The sequence below is a fragment of the Macrosteles quadrilineatus genome, unplaced genomic scaffold (genome assembly GCF_028750875.1).
Source record: "Macrosteles quadrilineatus isolate MER2022 unplaced genomic scaffold, UCM_ALF_1.0 Scaffold_7__1_contigs__length_78375512, whole genome shotgun sequence".
NCBI classification, from domain to species: domain Eukaryota; kingdom Metazoa; phylum Arthropoda; class Insecta; order Hemiptera; family Cicadellidae; genus Macrosteles; species Macrosteles quadrilineatus.
The window spans coordinates 3,804,107-3,829,091 of record NW_026542600.1 but is presented as its reverse complement, the minus strand read 5'-3'; the positions used below and the strand labels follow the sequence as shown (position 1 = coordinate 3,829,091).

The 24,985-nt window shown below is 34.8% G+C and overlaps 2 protein-coding genes across 3 annotated transcripts in view; both read left to right on the top strand.

Annotated features, from left to right (window-relative positions):
• The first annotated feature begins 3,443 nt into the window (after window positions 1–3,443).
• LOC128998489 (nuclear cap-binding protein subunit 2-like) lies at window positions 3,444–17,572 on the top strand. Of its 2 annotated transcripts, none has more exons than XM_054424641.1 (4): window positions 3,444–3,804; window positions 7,658–7,839; window positions 10,974–11,112; window positions 15,337–17,572. In XM_054424641.1, exons 1-4 carry the CDS (start codon window positions 3,745–3,747, stop codon window positions 15,436–15,438), a joined length of 483 nt encoding a protein of 160 aa, XP_054280616.1. In that variant the 5' UTR covers window positions 3,444–3,744; the 3' UTR covers window positions 15,439–17,572. The 2 variants fall into 2 exon arrangements, with proteins under 2 accessions (XP_054280616.1, XP_054280617.1); XM_054424642.1 differs by lacking the exon at window positions 10,974–11,112 and adding an exon at window positions 9,747–9,885.
• Window positions 17,573–23,076: 5,504 nt separating this feature from the next.
• The window catches only part of LOC128997751 (flotillin-2), a 309,529-nt gene continuing 307,620 nt past the window's right edge, over window positions 23,077–24,985 (top strand). The window contains exon 1 of the mRNA XM_054423408.1: window positions 23,077–23,312. Coding sequence (XP_054279383.1) covers window positions 23,264–23,312 — 49 coding nt within the window. The 5' untranslated portion in view covers window positions 23,077–23,263. The remainder of the gene's footprint in view (window positions 23,313–24,985) is intronic.

Below are 24,985 nucleotides of genomic sequence, written 5' to 3'. Positions count from 1 at the left end.
TTAACCTTATAAGTATCTATATTATTAAAAGACTTTGTTGGATTTTGTGTGCAGCAAATTGGCCTATAAGTTTGAATGTTTATAGGCATATTGGGTATCCATATATTAAATATAGATACCCAATATATTTAATAGGAAAACACTAGAATAATAACATTTTGCATTGGGACGACAATCCATGTATACGGTGTAGATGTACAAAGTTGGGATTTTGCAAAGTTCTAAATTCAAGGGTGGTTTAGGGGATTAAAGCTATTTCAGAAGAAATTCGAGTATGCAAGATATTATATTTTGGTCTGAAAACTTATAAGCTACAATGCTTGGATCTTAAATCTTATGGAAGATCGGTAGTGTAGAATTAAATTATCCACAACTTTTTTACTTCAAGAGTGTTTTTCTATCTCAAACATCTTTCGAGTAAAATAGGTTTACATTCAAAACTGTGAAAATTTGCTTGTTCCTCCACATAAAAACTAGTCAGTGTCCGTACGTTTAACCATATGATTACCAATCTTTTATTTTATTAAATAGCATTATTTATTATATAATAATAATGCATAAATCAATAAAAGCTGTTAAAAACCTACCAAGTGTACTATCGCAAGTATAGCTACCGACATTATTACATTTTAGGAGCTTGCTCCCGTAAACATTTGAAATCTTCTATTCTAAAGCTTCAATTCAGTATAGGTTGTTATCATTAACCGGAACAGCTGCTACACAATTTGTTGTAAAACGGTGATAGTTTTCGTTAAACGTTAATAGAGTCAATCTTCTTATATTTAAAAATAAATTTAACCGATTTTCATGATTGAGGTCTCAAATTGAAGGTGTGCACAGATTTCACTCTAAGCATTTACTGTATTACTCGTCCAAAAACATATATCAAACATTTCGAATTCTTACTTCAATTTAATATGCATTTCACCAGTTATAGTTATATAATCCTACATATTTTGGTCTAAGAACCTTCAGTGAAATGCCAGCTTTCATTTAAGCTATTAATTAGTTATCCAAATCGGATGGACTACAAGCAATTGCAATGTGAACAACCAACATACTGTATAAATTATTTTTTATAAGGGTTTTCTATGATTAAAAATCAATAGTTCCACTACGCAAAATAGTAAGTTAATTAAAGGTTTTAATTTGAACTATTTATCGTTTGAATCAGTTAAGATCAAGATACTCAATAAACATTTCTAAATTTGATTATTGCTCGAATATGATTTTAATTTTCAACGTTGTAGAGTAGCATGGGCCCTCTATTAGTTATTTTAAATGTACAGAAGGGACAACGAAATTCAAGAATAATATCAAATCAAGAGCATGCCGAGACAGTAACGGGGAACATCATAATACAGTATATATCACTAAATAAAATAATGTTTTTGTGTTACTTTTAATCCTACTTTAGACTATCTGAAATACTTTTCAATAAAGTAAGAGAAAACTAACTGTACCATTGGAAAATTTGGCTTGGAGTATGATTATGAATGAAAGGAGATATGAATACTTTAGTATTTTTGGTAAAAACATCATTCAGGTTGTTCCAGAGAGGGTAGTTCCGTTCCGTAGCGAATCCAGTGACAACTTCAGCAGGCTTATAGTAAAGAATAAAAGACGAAAAAGTATGTCGGACGATGCCAACGGCAACAGCTAGTTAATTAATAAAATCTGACCCGTTAATACTGTAGATTTAGTTACAATAGAAAGTAGCCTAGCAGATGCTAGCAGTGACCCAGGGGCATGGAGAGAAACAGGTTCGCAAGATGATCGACTTAATATCGTATTTTGTTATTTACAGTATTTCACCTATGAAAAGTTCAAACTAGATATTTTATACATATAATTTCCTTCGGCATTTATACTGCCTACTTTGTAGCCGTAAATATCGGAATTACCCACATTACCCTTGTATGGGAATGTTTATTGCTCCAGACTTTTGGGTTGTGAGCACTGTAAAAACTACTTCTTCTCCTGCCTGCAGGTTATGTTTGTTTTGTTTGTGGATTCGTGTTGTTTTGTTTGTTAGTTGGTTGCAGTGTTTCCATTTGAGGGATAAAAATCCCTTTCTAGGGATATTTAGGGCCTTCGAGGGATTGAAAAGGGATTGAGGGATAACTAGGGATAATCAGCGAAATTGAAGGATTTTTGAGATTTTCTAGGGATTTCAGGCCTTTGACATTATAAAATTGAAATATTGATAAAATAATACATTATGGCTGTATTTCAACAACGTTAAGGACCTTTTGGCTAATTTTCCAAGGTATTAATAACACATTGATTATACTACTTTTTCCCTAGGTTTTGCTAACAAATCGATTGTAGCATAGATAAAAGATACTCTTCAAGGAGGATGTTTTATCTATGGTTGTAGGTAGTGGTATGGTAGTAACGTAGTGTTTCAAAGTCGGGACACTCACGGGGAAGAGTAACAAACAACCAACACTGCAGGAAACAAGCGAAGTTGGAGTTGGTCGGTGGAATGGAATGGCGGATCTAGATTACTGTATTTTTTTTAGTAGCCCTGTGCCCTGTGTCAATGACGAATGTTTGTTTTCGTTTTGATTTTGTTTGCCGGTGATTTCTGTGATGTCTGTGATGTTCTTTGGTTAGTAAGTAACTTGGTGTAACCTTTTCACCAAGGCATGATGGCCATGTTTGAAAAAGACTATTGAGTTTGAAAATTGGACACTTAAATAATATTTTTGAAACGATTGTATACCAATATTAATCTTGTTTTGTACCACATAGACAGTTTTTAATCACGACTACCTTTAATTCCAGGCCGGAGGCCGCGGCCTTCGAAGTGGAAACGTTGCAAGTTGCAAGTATATTGTTGTAAAGGTGTTTGTTTGGAGAACGCTAAGCTAATGATATTTATGTATTTTTTTAAGAATACGAAAGCTTGGTTACTGAGCTATGAAAATATTGACTCCACATTGAATGTACAGAAATAGATTTTCAATTTATATTGTTTTGGTTTTCGATTCTATATTATGTTTTATTTCCATGTTAACTTATGGGACGTCTTGCGCTAAACAATACCATAGATTAAACATACTCCTCAAGGAGTATGTTTAATCTATGACAATACCTACTACAGTACTTGCAACGTTGCCAATTCTACCAGGCCGCGGCCTGCCTGGAGTTAAAGATGGCCGTGGTTTTAATGCTACAAAAATGTTTTTTATATAGTACCTATTACTTTATAAATAATATGGGTTATTGAAGAATAATATCACCAGTTACCATATTTTAGGTGGCTATACATGATATCCATTGGTATTGCTGCAAAAATAATAAATTATCTAGATTTGATATAGAGGGATAATTGGAGGGATTATTAGAACACGGACTAGGGATAACTAGGGATTTTTTGACGTTGGCCCAGGGATATTTTTTTCTTGCGGATGGAAACACTGGTTGGTTGGTGTTGGTGTTCTTAACGTCTTGTTCGAAGGCCTATCGAAATTTATTTTGATTGTCCATAGAAGAATTAACTTTTTACGAGGCGATACAATTTTTAAAATTATTTAACTATCATTTCTTAAGGACTGGTATTTTTTCCAGTAATAGTTTCATGGGGATATTAATCCGTAGTTGATATCCCCAGTGTTAAGTGTACAACATACAAGCTGTAAAGTAAAGTGTATCCTCGCCTTTAAGGAATATAAAAACCAAGTAGTCCTACCTGTAATTAAGCTACATTGGGCCTACAGTTAAAACTCCTAAATTAAAATGACATCGGTTTCATCTCCCTCCGTTGAACTAAGCTCTTACAGAGATCAACACTTTAAGGTAAGTCAGTGACCAGTCGAGTGGTCAGTAGCCTATGATGAATTAATTAGCCTAATGTTTTCAAAATTGTCTTAACTTGTAAATTACCCTATTTACTTTCAAAGGATTCAATGGATTCATTTGCCATTGAGTACAAAAATACAATAATTTTGGCTTTGGTAGGCTATTTGTTGCGACGAACGTGACCATGGGAACCTCTATAGGGAAATTGTTTAGATGGGGGTGACCAAGTGTTCTATAGTAAGTTATATATCATTGGAAACTAGATTTTCACCTGAAAATAATGGTGCAAAAATTTTTCTGCTGCCACAAAAACTGAATTTACTACGATTTTTTAAAGTTTATTACTGTAATGCATCTTGTCGGCTGGTCTCTGTCGCCATAACAGAAAATATCCTCATAACTTTACTGTGAATTGACAAAGAGGACAAGGAGGTAGAGGCATTTATAAATTTAACTGAGCGTTGATTATGAACTACTTCAGTTCTTATTTAGACATGTGAGGTGGGTAGGTTGGGTGTTATGCGGACTCGTGACTGTATTAAGTGTTTTGAAGTTAGGTTAGATTAGGAAGGTAAAGTTTAGGTTATAATGAATCGAGTTGTTGATTTATATTATCTCCAGACTGTTTATGCACTTTGTTAAAAGTACTACTAACAGAATAAATAATAATTTCATTATAACCTAAACTTTAACTTCCCTAATCTAACCTACCTTCAAAGGACTTAATACAGTCACGAGTCCACATAACATCCAACCTACCAACCTCACATGTCTTTTTCAACTAATAGAATCTTAAACTGTACGAGAAGTTTGGTTAGGTTAGGTTAGGTTAGAATAGTGTCAATTTGTTGTTTATTCATTTTATTAAAACTGCCACTACACTAAATACTTATGGGACATAACGGTTACATGGTCAAAACCTAAGCTAAGCCATTCGGTTAAGTGAAGAGAAGAACTAAATGAATTCCTTCTTCAATGTTCATAATCCAGTCCCCAGATCCAGATTAAATCAGAACTAGAGGTGTTTATTAATGTTAATTAATTTTAATCAAATAATACATAAGTTATAGCCTACTTAAATTAACATAATCACCTTTCTAAGTGTGGGTTGTGAGGGTAATATTTACATTAAAATGGCATATAATCAATCAATAAAAATGTTAATTGTGCTATTAACTTCGATTATACAGTTTAAACATTGTAGGTAGTGCAGATTCAATGTTCCTAATATAAAACATTAAAATAAACTTCAAAAAATCGTAGTAAATTCAGTTTTTGTGGCAGCAGAAAAATTTTTGCACCATTATTTTCAGGTAAAAATCTAGTTTCTAATGATATATAGCTTACTATAAAACGCTTGGTCACCCTCATCTAAATAATTACCAATGGTGCAAAAATTTGTCTGCGCTCTCAAATATTAACGGAGTTACGGCTGTTTTAAGCTTTATTTACTGGTACCTATTTTGTTTTTTGACCTAACCTATTTATAAGCCTATTGATATTAAAATGTTAATTGTAAGTAATTAAAGTAGAAGAATCACTTTTTACCAGGAAATAACAGTGCAAAAATGTCTCCGACGCCACGAATATTAACTAAGGTAGGCCTAACTTAAGATAATTTGTCGTTTTACACAGCAAGTTTGGTTTGGTTAGGTTAGTTTAGAATCGTTTAATTTTAATAATAAAATGATTCATAGACTACCTAATCAACGTGTTATTTAAGTCAATAACACAATTACTCATCCCCTGGTTATATTACCAAATGTAAAGCACAGTTCATTACTAATATGTTTAATAATACTTTACTGTAGTACTCTCTTATTATATTTAACAAAGTGTTATGACACTAGCACTCAAGTGTCACCAACATGAACTAGACATGGAAAAAACTTCAGATTTTAGAATGGAATGAGAAGTCTAACATTGTTTGTTGGCGTATGTTTAATAGTAGTTGTTAGCTAGTTGTTAGGCTTTAGAAGTATCCCTACATAAAAATCCTTATTCTAGGTATAAGGATTCAAAAGGGCATAAAAGCTACATGGTTAAAGTAACAATGTTGGCCTATTTTGTGGAGTGAATTGGATTACTGGAACTTGGAACTGGATTTTGTCAATTCCATCATGCCTCCGCCAGCCGCCACTCCACTAACCATTTCACTTATCTGCGTACAGATTAGCTATCTTGTTTCCCGAACGTTCTTTATGCTGAAATTAATAAGTTTGTGTTAATTTAACCTATTGATTGTTAGTGTGAGTCTAATATTTACTTAAAATCACTTACATATTACATAAATTTAATAGTTATACAAAGTTTCTGGTGAGGAAATATTGTCAATTAAAATAGACTAGTCAGTAGACTTACAAAGGTAAATAAAACTTAAAACAGCCGTAACTCCATTAATATTTGTGAGCGCGGAAAAATTTTTGCACCGTTATTTTCAGCAAAAAATCTAGTTTCTGGTGATATATAAATCTATGTAGGTTCCCATGGTCACGTTCATCGCAATAATTACCTTGGCTTTATATTTCTGCCCTAATACATTTAGGCCTATAAAATAAAGTAAGTTAAGTTTAAGGCTATCATAAAATAAATAAATATGACAATTCATCTCAAAACAATTAAACTGTCTTAGCGATGAAATAAATAATGGTTGCAAATCATAGCCTACTTAAGTTAGCAAACCATGCGGAAGAAATTTTAAAAGAAAAACTCAAGTAGGTACATCCTTGGGAAAAAGGGTAGGCCTGGGCCTACTTTGGTAGGTTAGATTAGGGAAAGTTTAGGTTATAACTAGATCCGTGTTGTTAATCCATGTTACTTCCAGACTGTTTTTGCACTAGTATTGAAGTAGTGGGTCAATCTTAGTAAATTATAGTTTTTTAAATGCTTGTGAGACAGTGTGATGATAAGTTAATTGGGCAAGCCAGTGTTGGCTCTGACTCGGCAATGTGGGGCGTACCTAAATAAATAAATAAATAATAATAAATAAAAATGCCTTTATTGATCAAGCGTTTCTCAGTACAACTGCTTTTCAGAACAACTCTCGTGATAACTTATAACAAACAATAACTAACAAACAAATAAATAGAAACAATAACAAAACAGAACAAGAAAGTATCAATAACAACTAATCATAACAGTACAATTCCTTAATTTTGGCTCTAAAAGATGGCAAGGCATATTTTTTGAGGCCAGAGGGGAGGTCGTTGTACAGCTTTGGGCCGAAGTACGAGAAGCTTAACTCCTTCCAAACTCAAGCCTCACTCTTGGAAAGTGAAGCTGGAGACCTCCATGGCGGGTACTGCGCTGAGAGACCTCCTCCCGGAAAGAGAGCCTCTCAAGAAGGTACTGTGGCTCCTGTAGGACTAGAGCCTTGTGCACCATGCAGCACGTCATAATCCTGCAAACAGTGTCTACTGTTGTCATCCCCGCTACAGCTCTAAATGGAGAGACATGTTCAAATCTTTTGAGCCCAAAAATGAAACGAATTGCAGAATTTTGCAGTTTTTGCATTCGGTACATGTCTTCTCCAGAGATGCTGTTTCCATAAGCAGGGAGACAATATGTAAACACGGACAGAACCAGTGACTGCATGGTACAGTACCTACTGTATCAGCCCGACTTACCACCACATCAGCTAGGGTAGTTTAGTGTGTTGTAAACCTTTTGTATGCTATTAACTGCACCAAACTCTTTTTCTTAGGTTATTTAGGCCTAATTGTGATTTTGTTCCTTCCCAATTAATCTGTTAAGTGGTTCTTAACCTCTACCTATAGCCTATCTCAAAATTTTCTGATGCTCAAAAATTATCCTACTGATAAATTGTTTTAATCTACAAATTCTTTTCCAGGGTTCAAGAGGTGAACAAGAAAGACTGTTAAGAGTTTCTTCAACGCTTTATGTTGGAAATTTGTCTTTCTTCACAACCGAAGAACAAATTTACGAACTCTTTTCAAAATGTGGAGATATCAAACGAATCATCATGGGGTTGGACAAATACAAAAAGACACCGTGTGGCTTCTGTTTTGTCGAGTATCCTTTTGACCAAAGCAGATAGTAGCAGAGTTTGTGAAGTTTAATCCTAAATATTCTACCTGTGCTCACACCTCTAGACTACGTCTCAATCAAGTACCTAATAGATTATGGTTGTTCCAATATTTTATAAAAATAAAATTAGGCTGTTCAATTAATTTATTGCTGAAAGCCAACAATATCATTTAGTAATTCTTGTAGTTTGAGTTTTGCAACAATAACCCCCTTTTCTTCATTAAAAAATTAACACTGCATTCCATAACAATAGTACTCCTCTGTACTACAACATAATCAATCCATTGTAGTCCTTAGACAGAAACCTTTCTCAATTTTATTTCTTATTAATTTTTTGTTAAGTTTTTGTCTTTATTCAATATTAATGGGTTTCTTGTTCGGATGTAATACCTTTACTTGATAATTCTTATTACAAATAAGAAGACAGACTGTGGAATCATGGATGCTTTCTTACAAATAGTTAATCAGTTCTGCACATCCTAACACCACAACAACTTCCCTTGAGTTTCATTGACAAGTTCCACACGCACCACTGTGAAAATCCAAAGGTCAAAAGAGATTATCACCTGTGCTTACCAACACTTGACAGATCATTTTCTTAAGGCCTATCTCGTATCTCTAAATGAACGTCTCCGTAAAACTCTGCATAAGCACCAGGGCTGGATTTACAAAATACAGGCAATTAGGCTCCAATGTTGCAGAAAGCTATATGCTTGTAGTTAGAGGGGAATACCCCTACCAATAAAACCCAAATAAAGGTAATAAGGTTATTATTAACCTCCCAATAAAAGGGGGTGGAAATGTGAAGATAGGTGCAAAAAGTGATTTCTAATTCTAAGGAAGTCAAATATTATGTTGATACTAGAGGTTATAAAATACCTTTAATCTGTCAGTGTGGTCGACGTCGCCGATGAGCAGCGACCGGTTTTAATCTTCACTGATGAGCGGCTACAAGTTTCAATCTTAACGCGATAAAAGAACATAAATTCACTCCGACGAGGTCCTCATAATGACTATAATTACATATCAAACAGTGGTGTCATGGACATTTTTGCAATGGTGGAACGGTGCATCTGGCCCAGAAATGAGGCATATTATTTTAGATCAAAACAAAATTTAACAGAACTTTAACTTAAAATGGCGAAGGCCTACTTTTAAGTCATCAAGAAAATAACGAATCAATAATTAGTAGGCATATTTTATATAGTCTTGTATCAGGTATGTACATGTGTAGTCGTGGGACAGGACGATACGGTACCTACTTTTTTTTTAGGATATTACATAAATTAACACATGGGACCAGTGTTTTTCCAATAACTCAACAATAACTGTATGGGTTTTAACAATTTTGAATAGTATTGAAATCAGTTATACCTCTCCTCCAATGGCGGAGAAATTGTAAATGTCTCCCGTGATGGTGATGAAATGGTGAACATCTCCTGTGATCGCAGTGAAATTATGATACCTTACAACCTTCACGATCGCCAGAAAATCATGAACACCTTCGCGAACACATCAAAATATCCGATGTTAGTAAGTTCTCATACAATGGTGAGCATTTACACTCAAAAATTTTCGACTACACCACTGAACTATCTTACCATTTACGATAATAAAACATTAGCAGTAACATTATTTTTTAAATTGTAACTTTGGTTCAGGCCACTTTGTGGCGCAATTCCCTAGACATGCGTCTAATTCACCTATGCTTAAATCTGGCCCTGATAAGGGCAATGTCACGTACCATCAACTTTTTTTGCACTTTTTATAATCTTTTCTTGGTAATTTAATTCATAATTTGGTTGTACAGGTTCTAAATATGTGTTAATTGATACATAACTAGTCTACTTGCTAGTGAGTGTCACTTGCGTAAGTCCTTGACAGAGTACCAGGTACTACAGAAGAGCCGATGCGGAGAACTGCATGAGGTATATTAATGGGACCCGACTGGACGATCGGATAGTCCGAACTGACTGGGACGCTGGGTTTGTGGAGGGCAGACAATACGGGCGCGGGAAAACAGGCGGACAGGTGATTACCTCCAAGATAATCATTTGTAATGGTTAAGGCCTTTTCACACCGGCGTACTGGACGTACTGTACGTGTGGTACGTTTTTTTTTCAACAAATTGCCCATGTTATCATATGAGCTCGTTCACACCGCGCGTACAGAACGTACTGTACGTCCAGTATGTACGCGATGGTTTTGTGTGAATCGTTCGGAGAGCGATTTTTCTAAAACGTACGTGGCGTACATGGGGTCGCGCATGCACAGTGAACACTTCCAAACCACGTGCTCAGCCAGTGTTACTTGTCTGACTGCAAACGAACAAGTGTACGTTTTGGAAGTTTCTGTGTGGTGTGAAAGGACCGCGTACAGTACGTACTCTACGTACAGTATGTCCAGTACGCCGGTGTGAAAAGGTCTTTAGGTTAGGATATTTAACATATTGCTCGGAAAGTCGCCAACAAATTTCAAGAAGTTCTGACTGTTCCGTTCTCCCAAGCCACATGAGGATAGCAGTAGGCTTGTAAATGAAAATATACTCTATTGATTTTCTACATACTATTTAGCTTTATGAAAACCTTCATCTTTTGCCTCATTGACCCCCCTTCATACTTTCCCTAGTTAGAACGCATTCCATATCTCGATGGTTAGATTTCCTTCATCCATTCTAACACATGGTCCATACTAATCTTGGTCAAAGTAATATAATCTAAACAATTTGCTATACTATTTCGGATTGAAAGATCCAAAATACAGTAGTATTAGTAGGCTTAAGTTTTGCAATATGGTTTTAGACTTTATGTAAAACGTTGAAATTAGTTTTTCTTGTGTGCTCAGACTAATCTGTTCTCACGAAATTTAGTTTTGTAAAAGTGGCATTTTTCTTCCTAGTTAGAATCCTAATCCTATCACTGCTGCTTGTGCATTCCGTTGTCGGATTGGAGAACAAAGTGACAGTTTGGTTCTGTTGAGTATCACTCTCTAGGTTGAATTCCGAAACGTTTATGTCGCAACACAGGGATTATTAAAATTCTACCATCACTACAATTAGAGAAAACTGTTTCCCTGTGTTTGATCTGCCAAACTTGTGTCTGTACTTGACTCAGAATCAGGTACTACACAAGACCTGATGCGGAGAACTGCATTAGATATATCAACGGAACACGACTTGACGATCGGATTGTCCGAACTGACTGGGATGCAGGGTTCGTGGAGGGCAGACAATATGGACGTGGTAAAACTGGCGGACAGGTAAATCAATCAGTTCAGATGAGTTTGTGAATGAATAAAATATATTGGTGTCATAGTGATATACTTCTTGTTAATTTTTATCATTAACTTGTATTCTTATTATTATTTAATTGGATTTCAATTTTGTCCTTGTTCAAGAAAGCCAAATCAACTCCAAGTTATCTCTGCTTCATTGCAATCAATTAATCGATTAAGAAATTTATTTAACACAATAATTACCAATGCAAAAGTCAAAATGCATAAACCATAAATGTTTTGTCTGTGCTAAAATTATTATTACTTGTATACTATATAGTTTTGTCGGTTCAAACCAGTAGCATGCAGTTTTCTGAGTCCTTCACTATCTCTTGATCAATTAATAACAATAAAAAAAGACAACAATGACAAAAATATCTGTAAAAATTTGACGGTAACAATAATAAATAACATGTAAGAATAAATAGCAATAATCTGAGTTCTATGTAGTTGAGCCAATCCATCTGGTATTGATTGTAAAGAGAATCATCACAATTATGACTAATCCAAAGCTTTTATAAATGTAATTGGTTCAACAAAGTTCTCTCTTTTAAGGGGGGCTGAGAGGAGCGAGCTGGTCTAACGATAGAGCCTGGACCAATCTTGCCAATCACCATTGGGGTTTATCTCATTGATAATGCCACAACCTCTAGGCCTATCCTAAAGTAGTTACAAAAACATCGGGAGCTGCATGCAACCTTCTGTTGCAGCCCAGTATTTACACACAGCTAAGCTACATATGGATTGAACATGTACGGGGTTTGAATCTGCACATGTAGAAAGACCTCAACGCTACATTCCTCAGTGCTACACCTTAGCCAACTAAACTACCATGCCACTGTCCACCGAACGCACAAGCACTCACAGGCTAGATTCAAGGAACTAATGCCCCGAGCTGTATTCGGGCTTAGGGCTTTAAGTATTGAGATATATTTTTTTATCAATTGGGTTATGCCCAAATCAAGATGTGGTTATGTGAAAAGATTCACCTAACAGCATTTTTTACTTAACAACACGAGTAACGGTCCAATGAGGTTCAAGGATTGAGAGAAAAGAAATAAAATTGTAATCCTTCAAACTTAAACTAATCAGGTGTTACCAATTTAATTGCCAATGATCTGTGCAATTAGAGGTTGGTACAATCAGTCCTTGCATCACTGTCAGTGGCATTGAGAGGTTATAAACTAAAACATAACCTCCCCTGGAATTGAGTAGTTATTGTTGTAATTAAAAAACGTTGTAGTTAAAGTAGTGTACTATGCAACTCGTGTAAATAGTCTTAACGACACTCTTAGAAGTTTTTAAGGCACTCGTCACAGCTCGTACCTTAAATTTCTACTTGTGTCTTTAACACTATCTTTACGCGATTGTCAGAGTAAACTACTATTACAATTACTTATGGACTTATTTTTTATTAGGTAGCTGGTAGCTTACATTTTATTTGTTCAACTAATCTAAAAGTATTGTTCACTAATTTTAGTAATATAAATAACTTCTTAGGTATACCTGAAAAATAGGCCTACATTCTTTTTTATTTAAATAATCTATTGCAAACATGCAGTGCCCTATTGCATACATTATAATTCATGTTGACATACAGAAAAATCCAAACGATGTGTTTGTTTTTAATTTATTTTAGACATTTGAAAAGTCGAGTAGGCTACGTTCTTTAATAGATTCACTAAACTCGTAAGCTGCCCCTGACTCTAGTTACAAGTCTGATCGCGGCTGGTTCTGAGTTAGTGTGGATTCGTGGTTTAACGGGTTGCAAGTTAAGTCAGACCACACCTATCTTTAATCGATAGAGACAATCAACTTTTTTTCGGCCAATGGCATGTAAGTTTAGTTATTCAGACTCTATCAGCCAATAAGGTTTCAGTTTTGCAAGTCGAACTGTAGGTTTCTTGAGTTCGTATAAGTTTGGCATCCTGCATATGAGTTTGGGTCTGACTGGAGTTGAAAACAAACTGGCTCGAGTCTGTTCTAAACTCGAGTTGACTTGAATTGTTAACTCAACTTGTCACTTTATTAATTTATCCCCAACTCACTCAAGCTAGACATTTTGTGTCAGTAATAAAAAAAAAACATAGTTCTTAAACCCTTAAAACTACTCTTCTACAGAACACATTTTGAAAATATTGAGATTAAGAGGAAGGCTGTTTGGACCTGCTTAAGCTAAGGCTGTGAAAAGTGTACTTTTCTATACTTGTATACTTGACTACTTGATGTCCTCATCTTTGACCGACATTATCGGATAGATTGCGTCAATTTAATTACAATATACAATTTTTTACAAAACTAATATTTACAAACACTACAGAAACTTTGTGGAAAGGCGGTTTGGATTCTTTAGGGCTAGTTTGAATATTCGTCAGGATGGAAAGAATGACTCTTCAAGCTCGGCTAACGAGTACAACGGCCTTTTCACGAGCGCTTTCTCGATATTGTTGCTTTTATCAGAGTGTAAGTAGGCCTACTAAAACTCTGATGTATAATTTAGCCTATTTAAACTTGTTGATACAAAAACTCAATAACAAGACCAGGATTTGGACTGGTCACTTTCATAAACGTATGGTGTAGAAAACACAAAAAAGGACATCGTAGTAAGCCTCTCTAGGCAGATACCAGAACTGGGTGCCCCAGCATCGCGCATGTTATACTTGTCTCTTCGTTGTTGACCAATGAAAATTGGATTGACTGCGTCAGAAGAGTGTTGTGGCTATTTACTGCCTAAATAGAGGTGTTCCATCTTTAACTTTCTAAGAGTTCTTCTGAGTTCTTATACTTCACTAAGTACTCCTTCAGTTGTTTCTTAAAAGCCTTCAGATTCAGGTCCTTTACTTAGGTAGATCTTCAGAACTGACGGAGGATAGGCTCGCTGTGTCGTACTAAGGTGACATCGGGGTATGTACAAATCTACGGGTACCATGGACATGATGGCTCCCTCTTTTCTTAGTATTCAAGGTTTACTCTTGGCGTAGTTATAATGCTGTAGACGCACTGACTGAAAACCGTGAGGATATTCAAGTCTATGAATAAAGGCCTAGAGGGGTCCAAATGGACTGCCCTCTTCTGAAGGAGTAGTAGGTCCTGAGTATCTACAGAATGTCCCCAGACCACAATCTCATAAATAAGGTGGCTGTAAAAGAGCGTGTGGTAGACAGTTACCAAATGTGACTCAGTCAACACAGATTTGATTTCTCTAAGAGCTTAACGGCACTTTCCTACCTTGCATCCGTCTGCTGGATACATACAATCGACTGGGTTTCTCGTCATTGAGCTTGAGTTTATTCATATTAAACTACACTATACCATAAACAACTACTCACGTAAATTTGATTTGATATGTCAAAAATTTCTGTTTAGCAATATACTACATCTATGTTTTCTTCATATAGGATAGGCTAATACAAACTGTGTGACTATCTATATCCCTGTTTAATGATCTTCTTGATCTACATTGAATATTAAAGAGGAAACAAGAACAATAAGATCTCTCTTTTTTTTATATTGATGAATGTTAGCCTCCGGATTACTGTATAATACTTAAAGTGGTTTAAAATACCTGCATTTAAGTAATCCAATTCGTTGCTTGTGTTGCAACCGGTTTCAACTCCGTGGAGTCATCTTCAGGCGTCCAAGGATATAAGTTATCACTTCATTTGAAGGTCGTCATAGTTTTTAAAAAACGAATATACACGTGACACGAACATTGAACACTGAACACTGACGTTTAACATTTAAAAGACATACAAAGTTGCTGAGAAGGTTAGCGACGCGTACCGGCCGGATGTAAAGTCTAGACTCAGCAACTTTGTATGTCTTTTAAATGTTAAACGTCAGTGTTCAGTGTTCAATATTCGTGTCACGTGTATATTCGTTTTTTAAAAACTATGACAACCTTAAAATGAAGTGATAACTTATATCCTTGGACGCCTGAAGATGACTCCACGGAGTTGAAACCGGTTGCAACACAAGCAACGAATTGGATTACTTCAATGCAGGTATTTTAAACCACTTTAAGTTTTTTTTTAGATTATCAATGCAGATTTGAAGTTTTAAAAGTTCAAGTTATGATGATTGGATTCATATTCTCCTTTAAGTTTCAATGCCACATGAAGTTTTTGCAGTTAGGAACACATGGTATTTAATTTTAATTTCCATTTTTTAAATTATTGATTACCTTTATGTTCATGTTGTATTTCGCAGGTGCGTGATGAATACCGCACAGACTTTGACGGCGGCCGAGGCGGCTATGGGAAGATCATCCAGCAGAAGGTAGCCACACCTGAAGTTGCAGCTTTCCGATAATCATCTGACATCAATCCCGACTGACGACTTCAGACATCAATATCGATTGTATTAAAGTATGATACTCCATACTCAAACATTTTTATACAGTAACTTTTTACTAAATATCATCCAAAAACATAGAGAAAGATACTGTTGTATTGTAGCATCTATTATTTGTACCGGGGAATGAGCATTGATTGATGTTGCTTTGTTGAGGTTACAAATCATAAAACATACGAGTACAACAATAGTCAATAATACAATGATATCACCGAATACTCTCTAAAATAAGTAATCAAATGAATTACATGAAACAAAACTATCAACCAATCAATCAATCAAACAATCATCTTATCATATTTAAGTATTGGTGCTATCTATACAACATTTTGTCATTGTACATAATTCAAAACCATTGTAAATAAACATGCATTACTGATAAAGCCAACAAAAACAGTATTTGAAAACAGCATGTAGGTTTATAGGCCTATACTTTATATGACATCGAGCTACTACCCCTTTGTCAATCATGCATTCTAGACAATATACATATCGTACAGTTTTGTTCTGAGCCTACAGAAAATGTAATTTACTTACCCAGCAATGAGAAATCTATTCTTATAAATATATTGACATGTAAACCTACAAAAATACTAAATAGTTATAAAATACTAGGGAGGTGTGCGAAGCATCAAAATATTTTTAATTTGAAGCAGTAATTCGATTCAAAAGATATTCGATTCGAAGCAATACGGCATTTTTCTATTCTTACTTGTCAATGGAGTGGATTAACAATACTTTAATTTATTACATTTGTGTAATGCAAATTTTTGTTGATGTGGTATTAGGCCTATTCATAATATAACATATGAATTTTATGGGAAAAAATATTTATTTTCAAACATATATTAGAATAACCTGTATTGCTGGAAATGTCAGTGAGCTGCTTAACTTGCCTATTTCATAACTTTTACTTACAGAATCATATTGTTAAGCATGTTACATATTTTATAATATTGATTTTACAAATAAAGATATATGTTTTGGTGTAAACAAATAAAAACATTTGTATGATTTATACAACTTTCAATTGGTTTGCATTGATGAAATGAGAGGATAGAATCTACAAAAATACCAAATTCATCACTCTAAAACATCAATCTTACTAGTTAAGTATCAAGTAACAATTTTTCAGACTTATTTTTAGAATGATTTTGGAGTAGCCTATCTTGTTTTGGCTATGTTCACAGTAGTAAAACATGTCTCACACTGCTTACACTTAACAAGATTTATCATCATTTGCAATGTCAAACTAAAAAAATTATAAAACAGTTAAAGCAATATTTACATGAAAATAATTAATTAAACAAGAACGCCTTCGTAAAGGAAACGCAACAGCAACACGCTCCTGTATTGCGGGTATTGCGTTGACTTTCTGCAGGCGTTTTTCGTATATGGATACTGATACCCCCATGAATCAAATAGTTTTTTGACCACCACTGAATGGAATCGCAATTTGACACATTGAATCAGAATTTCGAAGCATCGCACATCCCTATAAAATACCCTCGCTGCAGAAAACCTGCACACAAATTTAATTTCTATATAACTTTCAACCAACAGTAATTGTAATTATATTATTTATTGGTTCCACCTGGAAATTGGCCTCATTTTCAATTTAGCTATATTTAATGAAGTAAGAAACAAGAATGTGAATTTCTCATCTGTGAACAAACCCTCCTTGTTCTTTATTTAACTAACAAACATTTTTATTTTTACAACTCTCAATGACAATCACATGATATTAGTCGTAAACTAAGATGTTTCTAACAATTTAGAGGAAATATTTAGTGAGAAGTTTTTGAAATCATCATTACAGGATTTATTCAATAACTTCCTTCCTCATTGCATCCAAATCATAGCAAATATTGGTCTCTTCAAAAATCTACTGAAAACAGCTGATTTTGGAAAACATACCTCATACAAACTAAGCTAATGTTTCCCCAAGGTTTGGATGCTGATATCTTTATCTTTGTTGTTTGATGATTTTTATTTTGCGGTCTTTGTAAATATTACGAGTATGGTGTGTACTGAATTGTGTTGTGTTGTATTTATTTAGGTATAGTGAAAATAAAGTTTTGTAATTTTCAAATGGGACTTTTTATTCATAGCAAATTACTTTTTCCTACAGTCACCTGACAAAGTGGGCTTCCTTGCACAGATTATAGTACAGAAAGCCTTACTTTAGCGCACACCAGTATTCCAACCAAACAACAAAAATGGCGTACTTTGCTTTTATTATGCACGTAATCCGTGTACGCTTGAAAATAATCTGGCAACACTTAAAGATATATTTTTGTACTGTTGTGATCTGGCTAATGCAAACTGTATTATTGTTACTTAGGCAAAATAAAATGATTTTATTTGATTTGACTTTTGTCACACTCATTTTACTCTGCCGCACTCCAGTACTCCAACCAAACAACACAAAACAGTGTGCTTTTATTAGCCACATAATACGTGTATCCTTAAAAATAAGTTGGAAACACTTAAAGATAATTTTGAATCATTGCCAGATCTAGTCCGATAGATTGCATCATAATTTATAAGAAAATAATAAAACTATATACAATAACAAAAACCATAGGCTACTTTAAAAATAACTAGGCCGTTTAACGAATGGCATGGCGGACATATCTCACGAGGGGCTCATCCTAAAGTTCTTTTAGGGAGTACAGTGGCCTATTTACTAATATCCCTTTCAGCGCTTTCTTGAAGGAGGGTGCATCCATCTCCCGTATCCGGGTAGGTAGAGTATTATAAATTTTAATAGCTGAACGAGGATACTACTCAAGGTACAAATGAGATGGCAGTGGGGATAGTCAATATTTTGGGCCTTCCTGGTGTAGTACTCATGCATCTCCTCTCTCCTAGTGTGAGCACTTAAATTATCCTTTAGTAGGGTCAGGATATCAAGCACGTACTGACTTATACTGTGACTTTCCCAGCCTATTGATTCTACGACTTAGCTTGGATTTAACCTATCCTAAACGTGTTGGTTATTGTTTGAAAGACCAATTATTTTATTCCTTTACTGTAGGAAAAATATAATGAGGAATACGAGCGCAAAGTGTCTTTTCTGCACATGAGAGAAATATGAGTGTGTTAAGTTTCTAGAGTGATCAAACGCACTTTGTGCACTAGTTAGATAACTATTCCATGGACATCAGTGAAATAGGTGAAAGCGGAACTTGCAAGATGTAAGGTTCAATAACAAAATGAATGATTTTTTTAAACTAATAGCTGGCTCCTGCTCTTAACGAAATCCGATGGCATCATCAAGACACTAACATAGTTATGACCTAGTTCGCTCCAAAGCCCACACAAACCATAGGCCTACTAGTGGCATGTTTACAGAGTTAATGATTCTGGCGCTTTTAAATAGCAGCTATCAAGCCAGTGCGGCAAGGATACTCAGCTTGTTTACGAGCTAAAAGATCTAGCTGGTATATTCCAAACTTGCCCTGTGTAATCGAGCCTTTAGCACATTGGACTTATTTGATGTATTTCCCAGTGACAAGAACTAGAATATTTGATTATTGAACGTTTGTTACCTTATAGCCTTTGTTCTTGTAGAAAGATGTTAAAATCCTCCAAAATATTTCGCCACAGTGTGTGGCATCATCAGGGAGACGAAAAGAACTATTTACAAATTTTATACATAGTTTATATACGTATCAAAAGATCGTTCGCTTACGTCCCGGCGACTTCGCGGGACTTACTTACACATTACTTCAGGCTAGTCCTATATGGTTGCGGCATTATCACTTAGATTAAATCCATTGGTGATTGGCGGGGTTTGAACCCGGGACTTCGTGCACTGAAGCCCCACACTCTACCACTAAACCAGCTCGCTCCCCATATTCATAATAGTAATTTTATTACACATTAATAGTCAAGTTCTATTGTTTAAGGATATTTCGAAACAATTAACGTTATTTCAAACACTGACGAATTAGTATTGACAAACACATCCAAAGCGTTATACACTGGGTTTCAAAATTAAATTGCAATTCTTGGCACATTTTTCAAGTAAAAACAAACACTTTCGCTATGGAATTACAAAAATGTAACCGTCATGATACAAATTTCTCCTCAAAAGTTCTTCTGACTGATTATGATTGTAACACGGGCGCGGACCCGCGACGGTCACCTGTAGGGGATCACACTAGTACCGTCACCGTCTTTGTTCACTGACCTACTGCTGAGAAGGGTTGAGAGGGGGTTGAACATTGGACTTAGCTTTTAAAGTGGATATTTATTCAGAATTATACATTTTTACAATAAATTACAATGCAAATATTTTTAGGATTTCTCTTGTGAGCTTAGGTTTACTCGAATGGGAAAGAGTCCAAACTGTCACAAGGAATACAAAACACACCATTAAACAAAAACAAAATATTATAATATTTCATTATAACTGACATCATTTTCAACTAAGGAAGAAAGAGTTTTCACTAAGCGTAACTAGGCTTAAAAAAAAACCACCCTCTTCCTGAAACATACATGTTAAACATGCTCTTCCTGAATAACAGTGAAATATTCTTATGTTTTGTGTTATAGGCTAGTGATGTCTTGTGTTTCCTGTGCCAGTTTAGACTCTTTCCCATTCAGGCAAGCCTTTTATCTTCACTAAAAATCCTAAAAACCCAATTGTCTTGTGCTCTATGTCTATGTTACATTCATAACCTCAATGCAAATATTTGATATTGAACAATTTTACAATTCGAATTGGCTTGTCCATCTGATAAGCCGAATAAGCTACTGTGAACCATAGACAGTTGAGTGTTACAGTATAAAACACCCTCTGTAGCTGGCCCTGAACAAAAGACTTTGGCACTATTCTCATGGAAGTGTGGTTCAAATCCAGCCAATCACAAAACACAATTTGCTATGTGATAATTCATTTCTTAGTGGCTTAGAGTCCGCCTAGGCGAATACAACCTATCATTTTTTTAATCCTCGTCTGCCTAGTTGGATTTTCACTCAAATACATCTCTAAAAATGTCAGATTTATGTCCTATTTAAATAAAATTTCTAATTTCATGAGTACTGAGGTTTGCTGCTACAGGGCAAGTAATGAAGTGTGTATTCACATCTTTGAGTTGCCATCATGCGGGTTGACATCTGTCCTTGCCGTCTTTGTGTAGGCGCTCCAGTACATGATACATGGGGAGTCAACCCTGCGAGTCAGCGGAAATATTTGCAGTCCGGTCTTTTCATTGCCTCCACCCACCCCCTGCCTACACTGCCCGCGCTAGGCCCAAGTGCCAGCTTACGTGTCATGAGCTGTACATGGTGGTTTAAAGGAAATTTTGTACAGTAGACTCCCTCTTATCCGGACACCTTTTAACCGGACATCGGTTTAACCAAACTACACTCGACGGAAATGACATCTCTTTAACTGGACAATTTTTATCAGCACATTGGTTTAACCGGACTAGATCGGCAGGAAGTGGGTGGTAAAAAAACGACTGTTCTCGTGGGAATGATTTGAAACCAGTAATCACATGTCTAAAATATAATGCTCTCCTAAATTTAAGTCGAATCACCGTAAACGGTCGAGTTTTTGGTGATGTCGGCTTAACCGGAAAACCCGTCATCCGGACTGGACTCGTTCCCGAGGAGTCCGGATAAGAGGGAGTCTACTGTACATACCTCTTTCATTTTTAATTAGCCTGTCTTTTTTCTGGTAATTTGAAATAGAGTTGCTTTTTACTTTATATCCGCGTATGTATCCAGATTTTTCAGTTGATTTATTTGGGGTAACACAAGCATCTTACCCTCTCAAAAACAGAGGCAACAACAATAAAAGAAATCTAATATAATTCAAGTTATTGAACCTGTCTAAAAAAATATAACAAAATTTATAAAATGAGCGTAGCTTAATTACCTTGATCAGCTTTAAATATCTTAAATAACTTTAAATAACATTCCTCATATATGATTTCAAGAGCAAATTTCCTTACCACTTAAGCTATTCAATTCTGTGTATTATTTTTCAAAAAATACCTTTGGGTTTTGGTCAACATTTTGGAGATTGTTTAATTTCTTGTGTTCAGATCAACGTCATCACCTGCTTCAACGAATCTCATGATAGAGTTTTGTATACAACTGCCATATATAAACAGTACCTATTCTTTTTAATGTTCCTAAAGATAAATTTTCTCAAGGGCAGTTAAATGAATTTACCCTATTATACAGAAGATAGTAAACATAAATATATCCGATACTTCGTATCATCTTGTATTTATGTCCACTGTCTTATACAGTACATGTAAACATTTTATGTATACAAATTATTTAAAATGTTATTAGATTTCTTTTTACATTCCGAAAATATAGAACCTATCTGATAACAATGTCAGCAAATCATTGAATTTTTTTACCAGGACAATATATATTAAAAAAATTATTTAGTTGAAAAACGCTCATCCGTGGAAAAAGAATGATCCGTTCTTACATCTTTGTTTGAAAAAATTGAGTACGTATAGAACATGTACATACAGTACTTCATTTGGCTGCAACAAAGCACCTATCTTGGAATCGGCTTTAGGATCACGTTATCACCAAACATATGCAACTTTGAACTTGGAATTGGGTAACTCGTCCTATATCAATGCTAATTTATCTCTAAGGGCGATAAAATGGATTTACAAAGCACGAGTTGGAGTAATTTATCTAAACTACAAGCCTTGGATAGGTGATCAAAATTACGTGTGCAGTTTATGTAATTTAAGGGAAAACGAGGATGTATTTCATTATGTCTGTAGGTGTCCAATCCTTGCAGGTATAAGGAAACGTTTTCTTCAAAAAAAAGAACTTACTAGGGAAGATTTACACTCATATTTAAATGGTAGGGACTGGCAAAGTCTAGGATGTTATTTAATTAATGCATGGAAATATAGATATGAGCTTGTGTCAGAATTTAATTTTGCATAAAAAAAACACAAAAATACATTGTTTGCCATCCTAACGTGTTGCAGGGAATATGGAAAATAAGGAGAAAATAAAAATATTTTGTATGAAAGCTGCCAGCCCAGCTGACAGTCCTTTGGGCTAATGCTGATATAGTGCAGTTAAACAAAACAAAATGATATTAAGGTAAAACACGATAGAATAAGTGTGATTCAAGGTTGTATGTAGATATTTTCTTTGTATATGGAAGAGTTATTTATGAAAAAATCTTATTATTTTGTAATGCATTGTTTTAATGAAAATAAAGCACTGGTTTCATTTCATTTCATTTCATTTCAAAGCACCTATCTTGCCGGCAGGTCGGTCTGGGTATGTGGTTGATTGTACTGTGGCAAGGGATGTTTGTTAGGGCCAGTGTGGTCCATGAGATTTGCTAATTAGGTGGATAATTAATAATAACCTTTTATAGTGCAGATAAAATATTGTAAAACAGATCCATTAAGGTAGTTTGGTATACATGTTAGTATGCTGAGGTAAGCTTGCCAATCATATTTTTTACCTTATATGATAACATAGATTCCTCTTTGAAGATAGTAATTTTAAATCTTCCCGCCACTCAATAGTGCAGTGCAGACGATCGCCCGCCGCGCTGCCGCTTGCCGAAAAGCATCATGGGAAACGTCATCTGTCGTTGTCGGCGGTGTGTTAAAGGAATGTAATGTAAACAATGATAAGTGTATGTTAGTTATTATTATTTTGTAATTTTGTGTGTTTTGTGAATACAAATTTAGGAACTTTATATTCAGTAGTAAATCTGGATTAACGCGTAACTAAAGTACTCTACTGAAATAATTATATAAGTGCAATGGGAAACATATACACAGTTGGACCAAATGAGGCCCTAATCGTTTCAGGTTAGTTAATGTTTGTATTTTCCTGATATTTCCTGCTAATTATCGCGCAATATTTGTTAAACCGACTGATATGTTTGGGTTTCAAATATGCACAACTTTAAGTAATGTTTTTATTTCGAAGTATTGGTCTGTTTACATGCGTTTAGATTTAACTTGACTCGGTTTTGTTTGGTTTCGGAGTTTACTGCTAGGGCCTGCAGGCTGCACAGCATACACAGTAGTAACTTACTCAATATTTTAATTTTAATGTTTTATTAAACCGGAAAGAATGATGATTGGTATGATTTAATGGACGGAACAGCACATTAGTTAGCTTCTAAGGCCTAAATATCTTCAAAGATTTCAATTCTATTGAAATTGAAAAGTGCCAAAATAATGTTCTAACTTAACCCAAAACTCTTTAAAGTAATAATTTTTTAGCCTATCTCTCAATTATCAATCATCAATCATTGAGATGGGGACGCCACCTAGGTGCGTATTTTAACCAAAATATGAGTGAAGGATGAGTGTAGAATGGTGTGAGACGATCTGTGTAGCTTTGTTACTGACTAAGATCTGCGGTTTCATTAGTCAGGATCAATTATTTAAAGCCCAATGATCAGGAACAGCTCTTTTCAACTTTCTCATGTATTGTTTACACGGTACCATTTTGTTAGGAACACGTCTAGTCTGTTTTTGTAAATTTTATATTTAGTGACTTGGCCAATTGATGTTTTATCTGCTCAATAACTTTAATATTGAATCTCAACAGGTTTAAAGGAGGCCTTAACTTACCATTTTAAGCAATAATGATGCTGGGTAATATAACGATGCAGCATATCATATTAAGGTTATGTATGGTATTGTTATCAATATTTGGTCGATGCATTTTATGGCATTGAGTATCTATTTTGTGGTGCGAGGCACCTAAGTTTCTTACCGCAATTTTTTTCAAATAACACCCGGATGCAGCGAGCATCCATTACCTTCAATATTTCTCTGCTCATACAAAATTATAGTAGGCTATACTGTTTAAGGCAATATTATTTATTTAAAAATACAGTAGCCTATTGCAGTTAAAACACAGCTAAAAATAACACAATACTCATTATACTAAGCGTTATTTGTTTAACAGGAAATAATTATTCTTATTCTTCCACTATTTTAATGAAAATTTAAATTACTAACTTAATTTACTTAAATGTTGAATGTCTGCATTTTTATATTAAATTAGTTCTTAAATATGCTAAATAAGTTTTTAAAACAACGCTTAAAAAACAACCCTTTTAGGTTAAGAAGTCTAGAGTCTATGGTACCGGTACCTACTTCTTTACTATTTAACTTACTTTATCTTTGACCAACAATTTGGAGCTACATATTTAAGACATTCAAAAGAAAAAACACATTAAAGACAATGGTTGTTGCGCAAATAATATGTTTCCCTCTCATTCTTGCAAAGAGGTTCCTAGAAGCTCCTGAACATTGTCCTTTCAAATAAGTAGTTTCACAGCATTGTTTTGGTGAAGATCTCTGAAAATCAAATAGCAGGATGCGGGAAGCTCTTTAGTATAAGACTGAGACAGTAAGCGAGGCATATCTGAGTCATGAGCTCTACGTGATCCAACGGTAACTTTCTCCAGTTACTTTTTCCACCTTTTTTGCTATTCAAAAGTCTGTTTTCTTATTGTTATAAA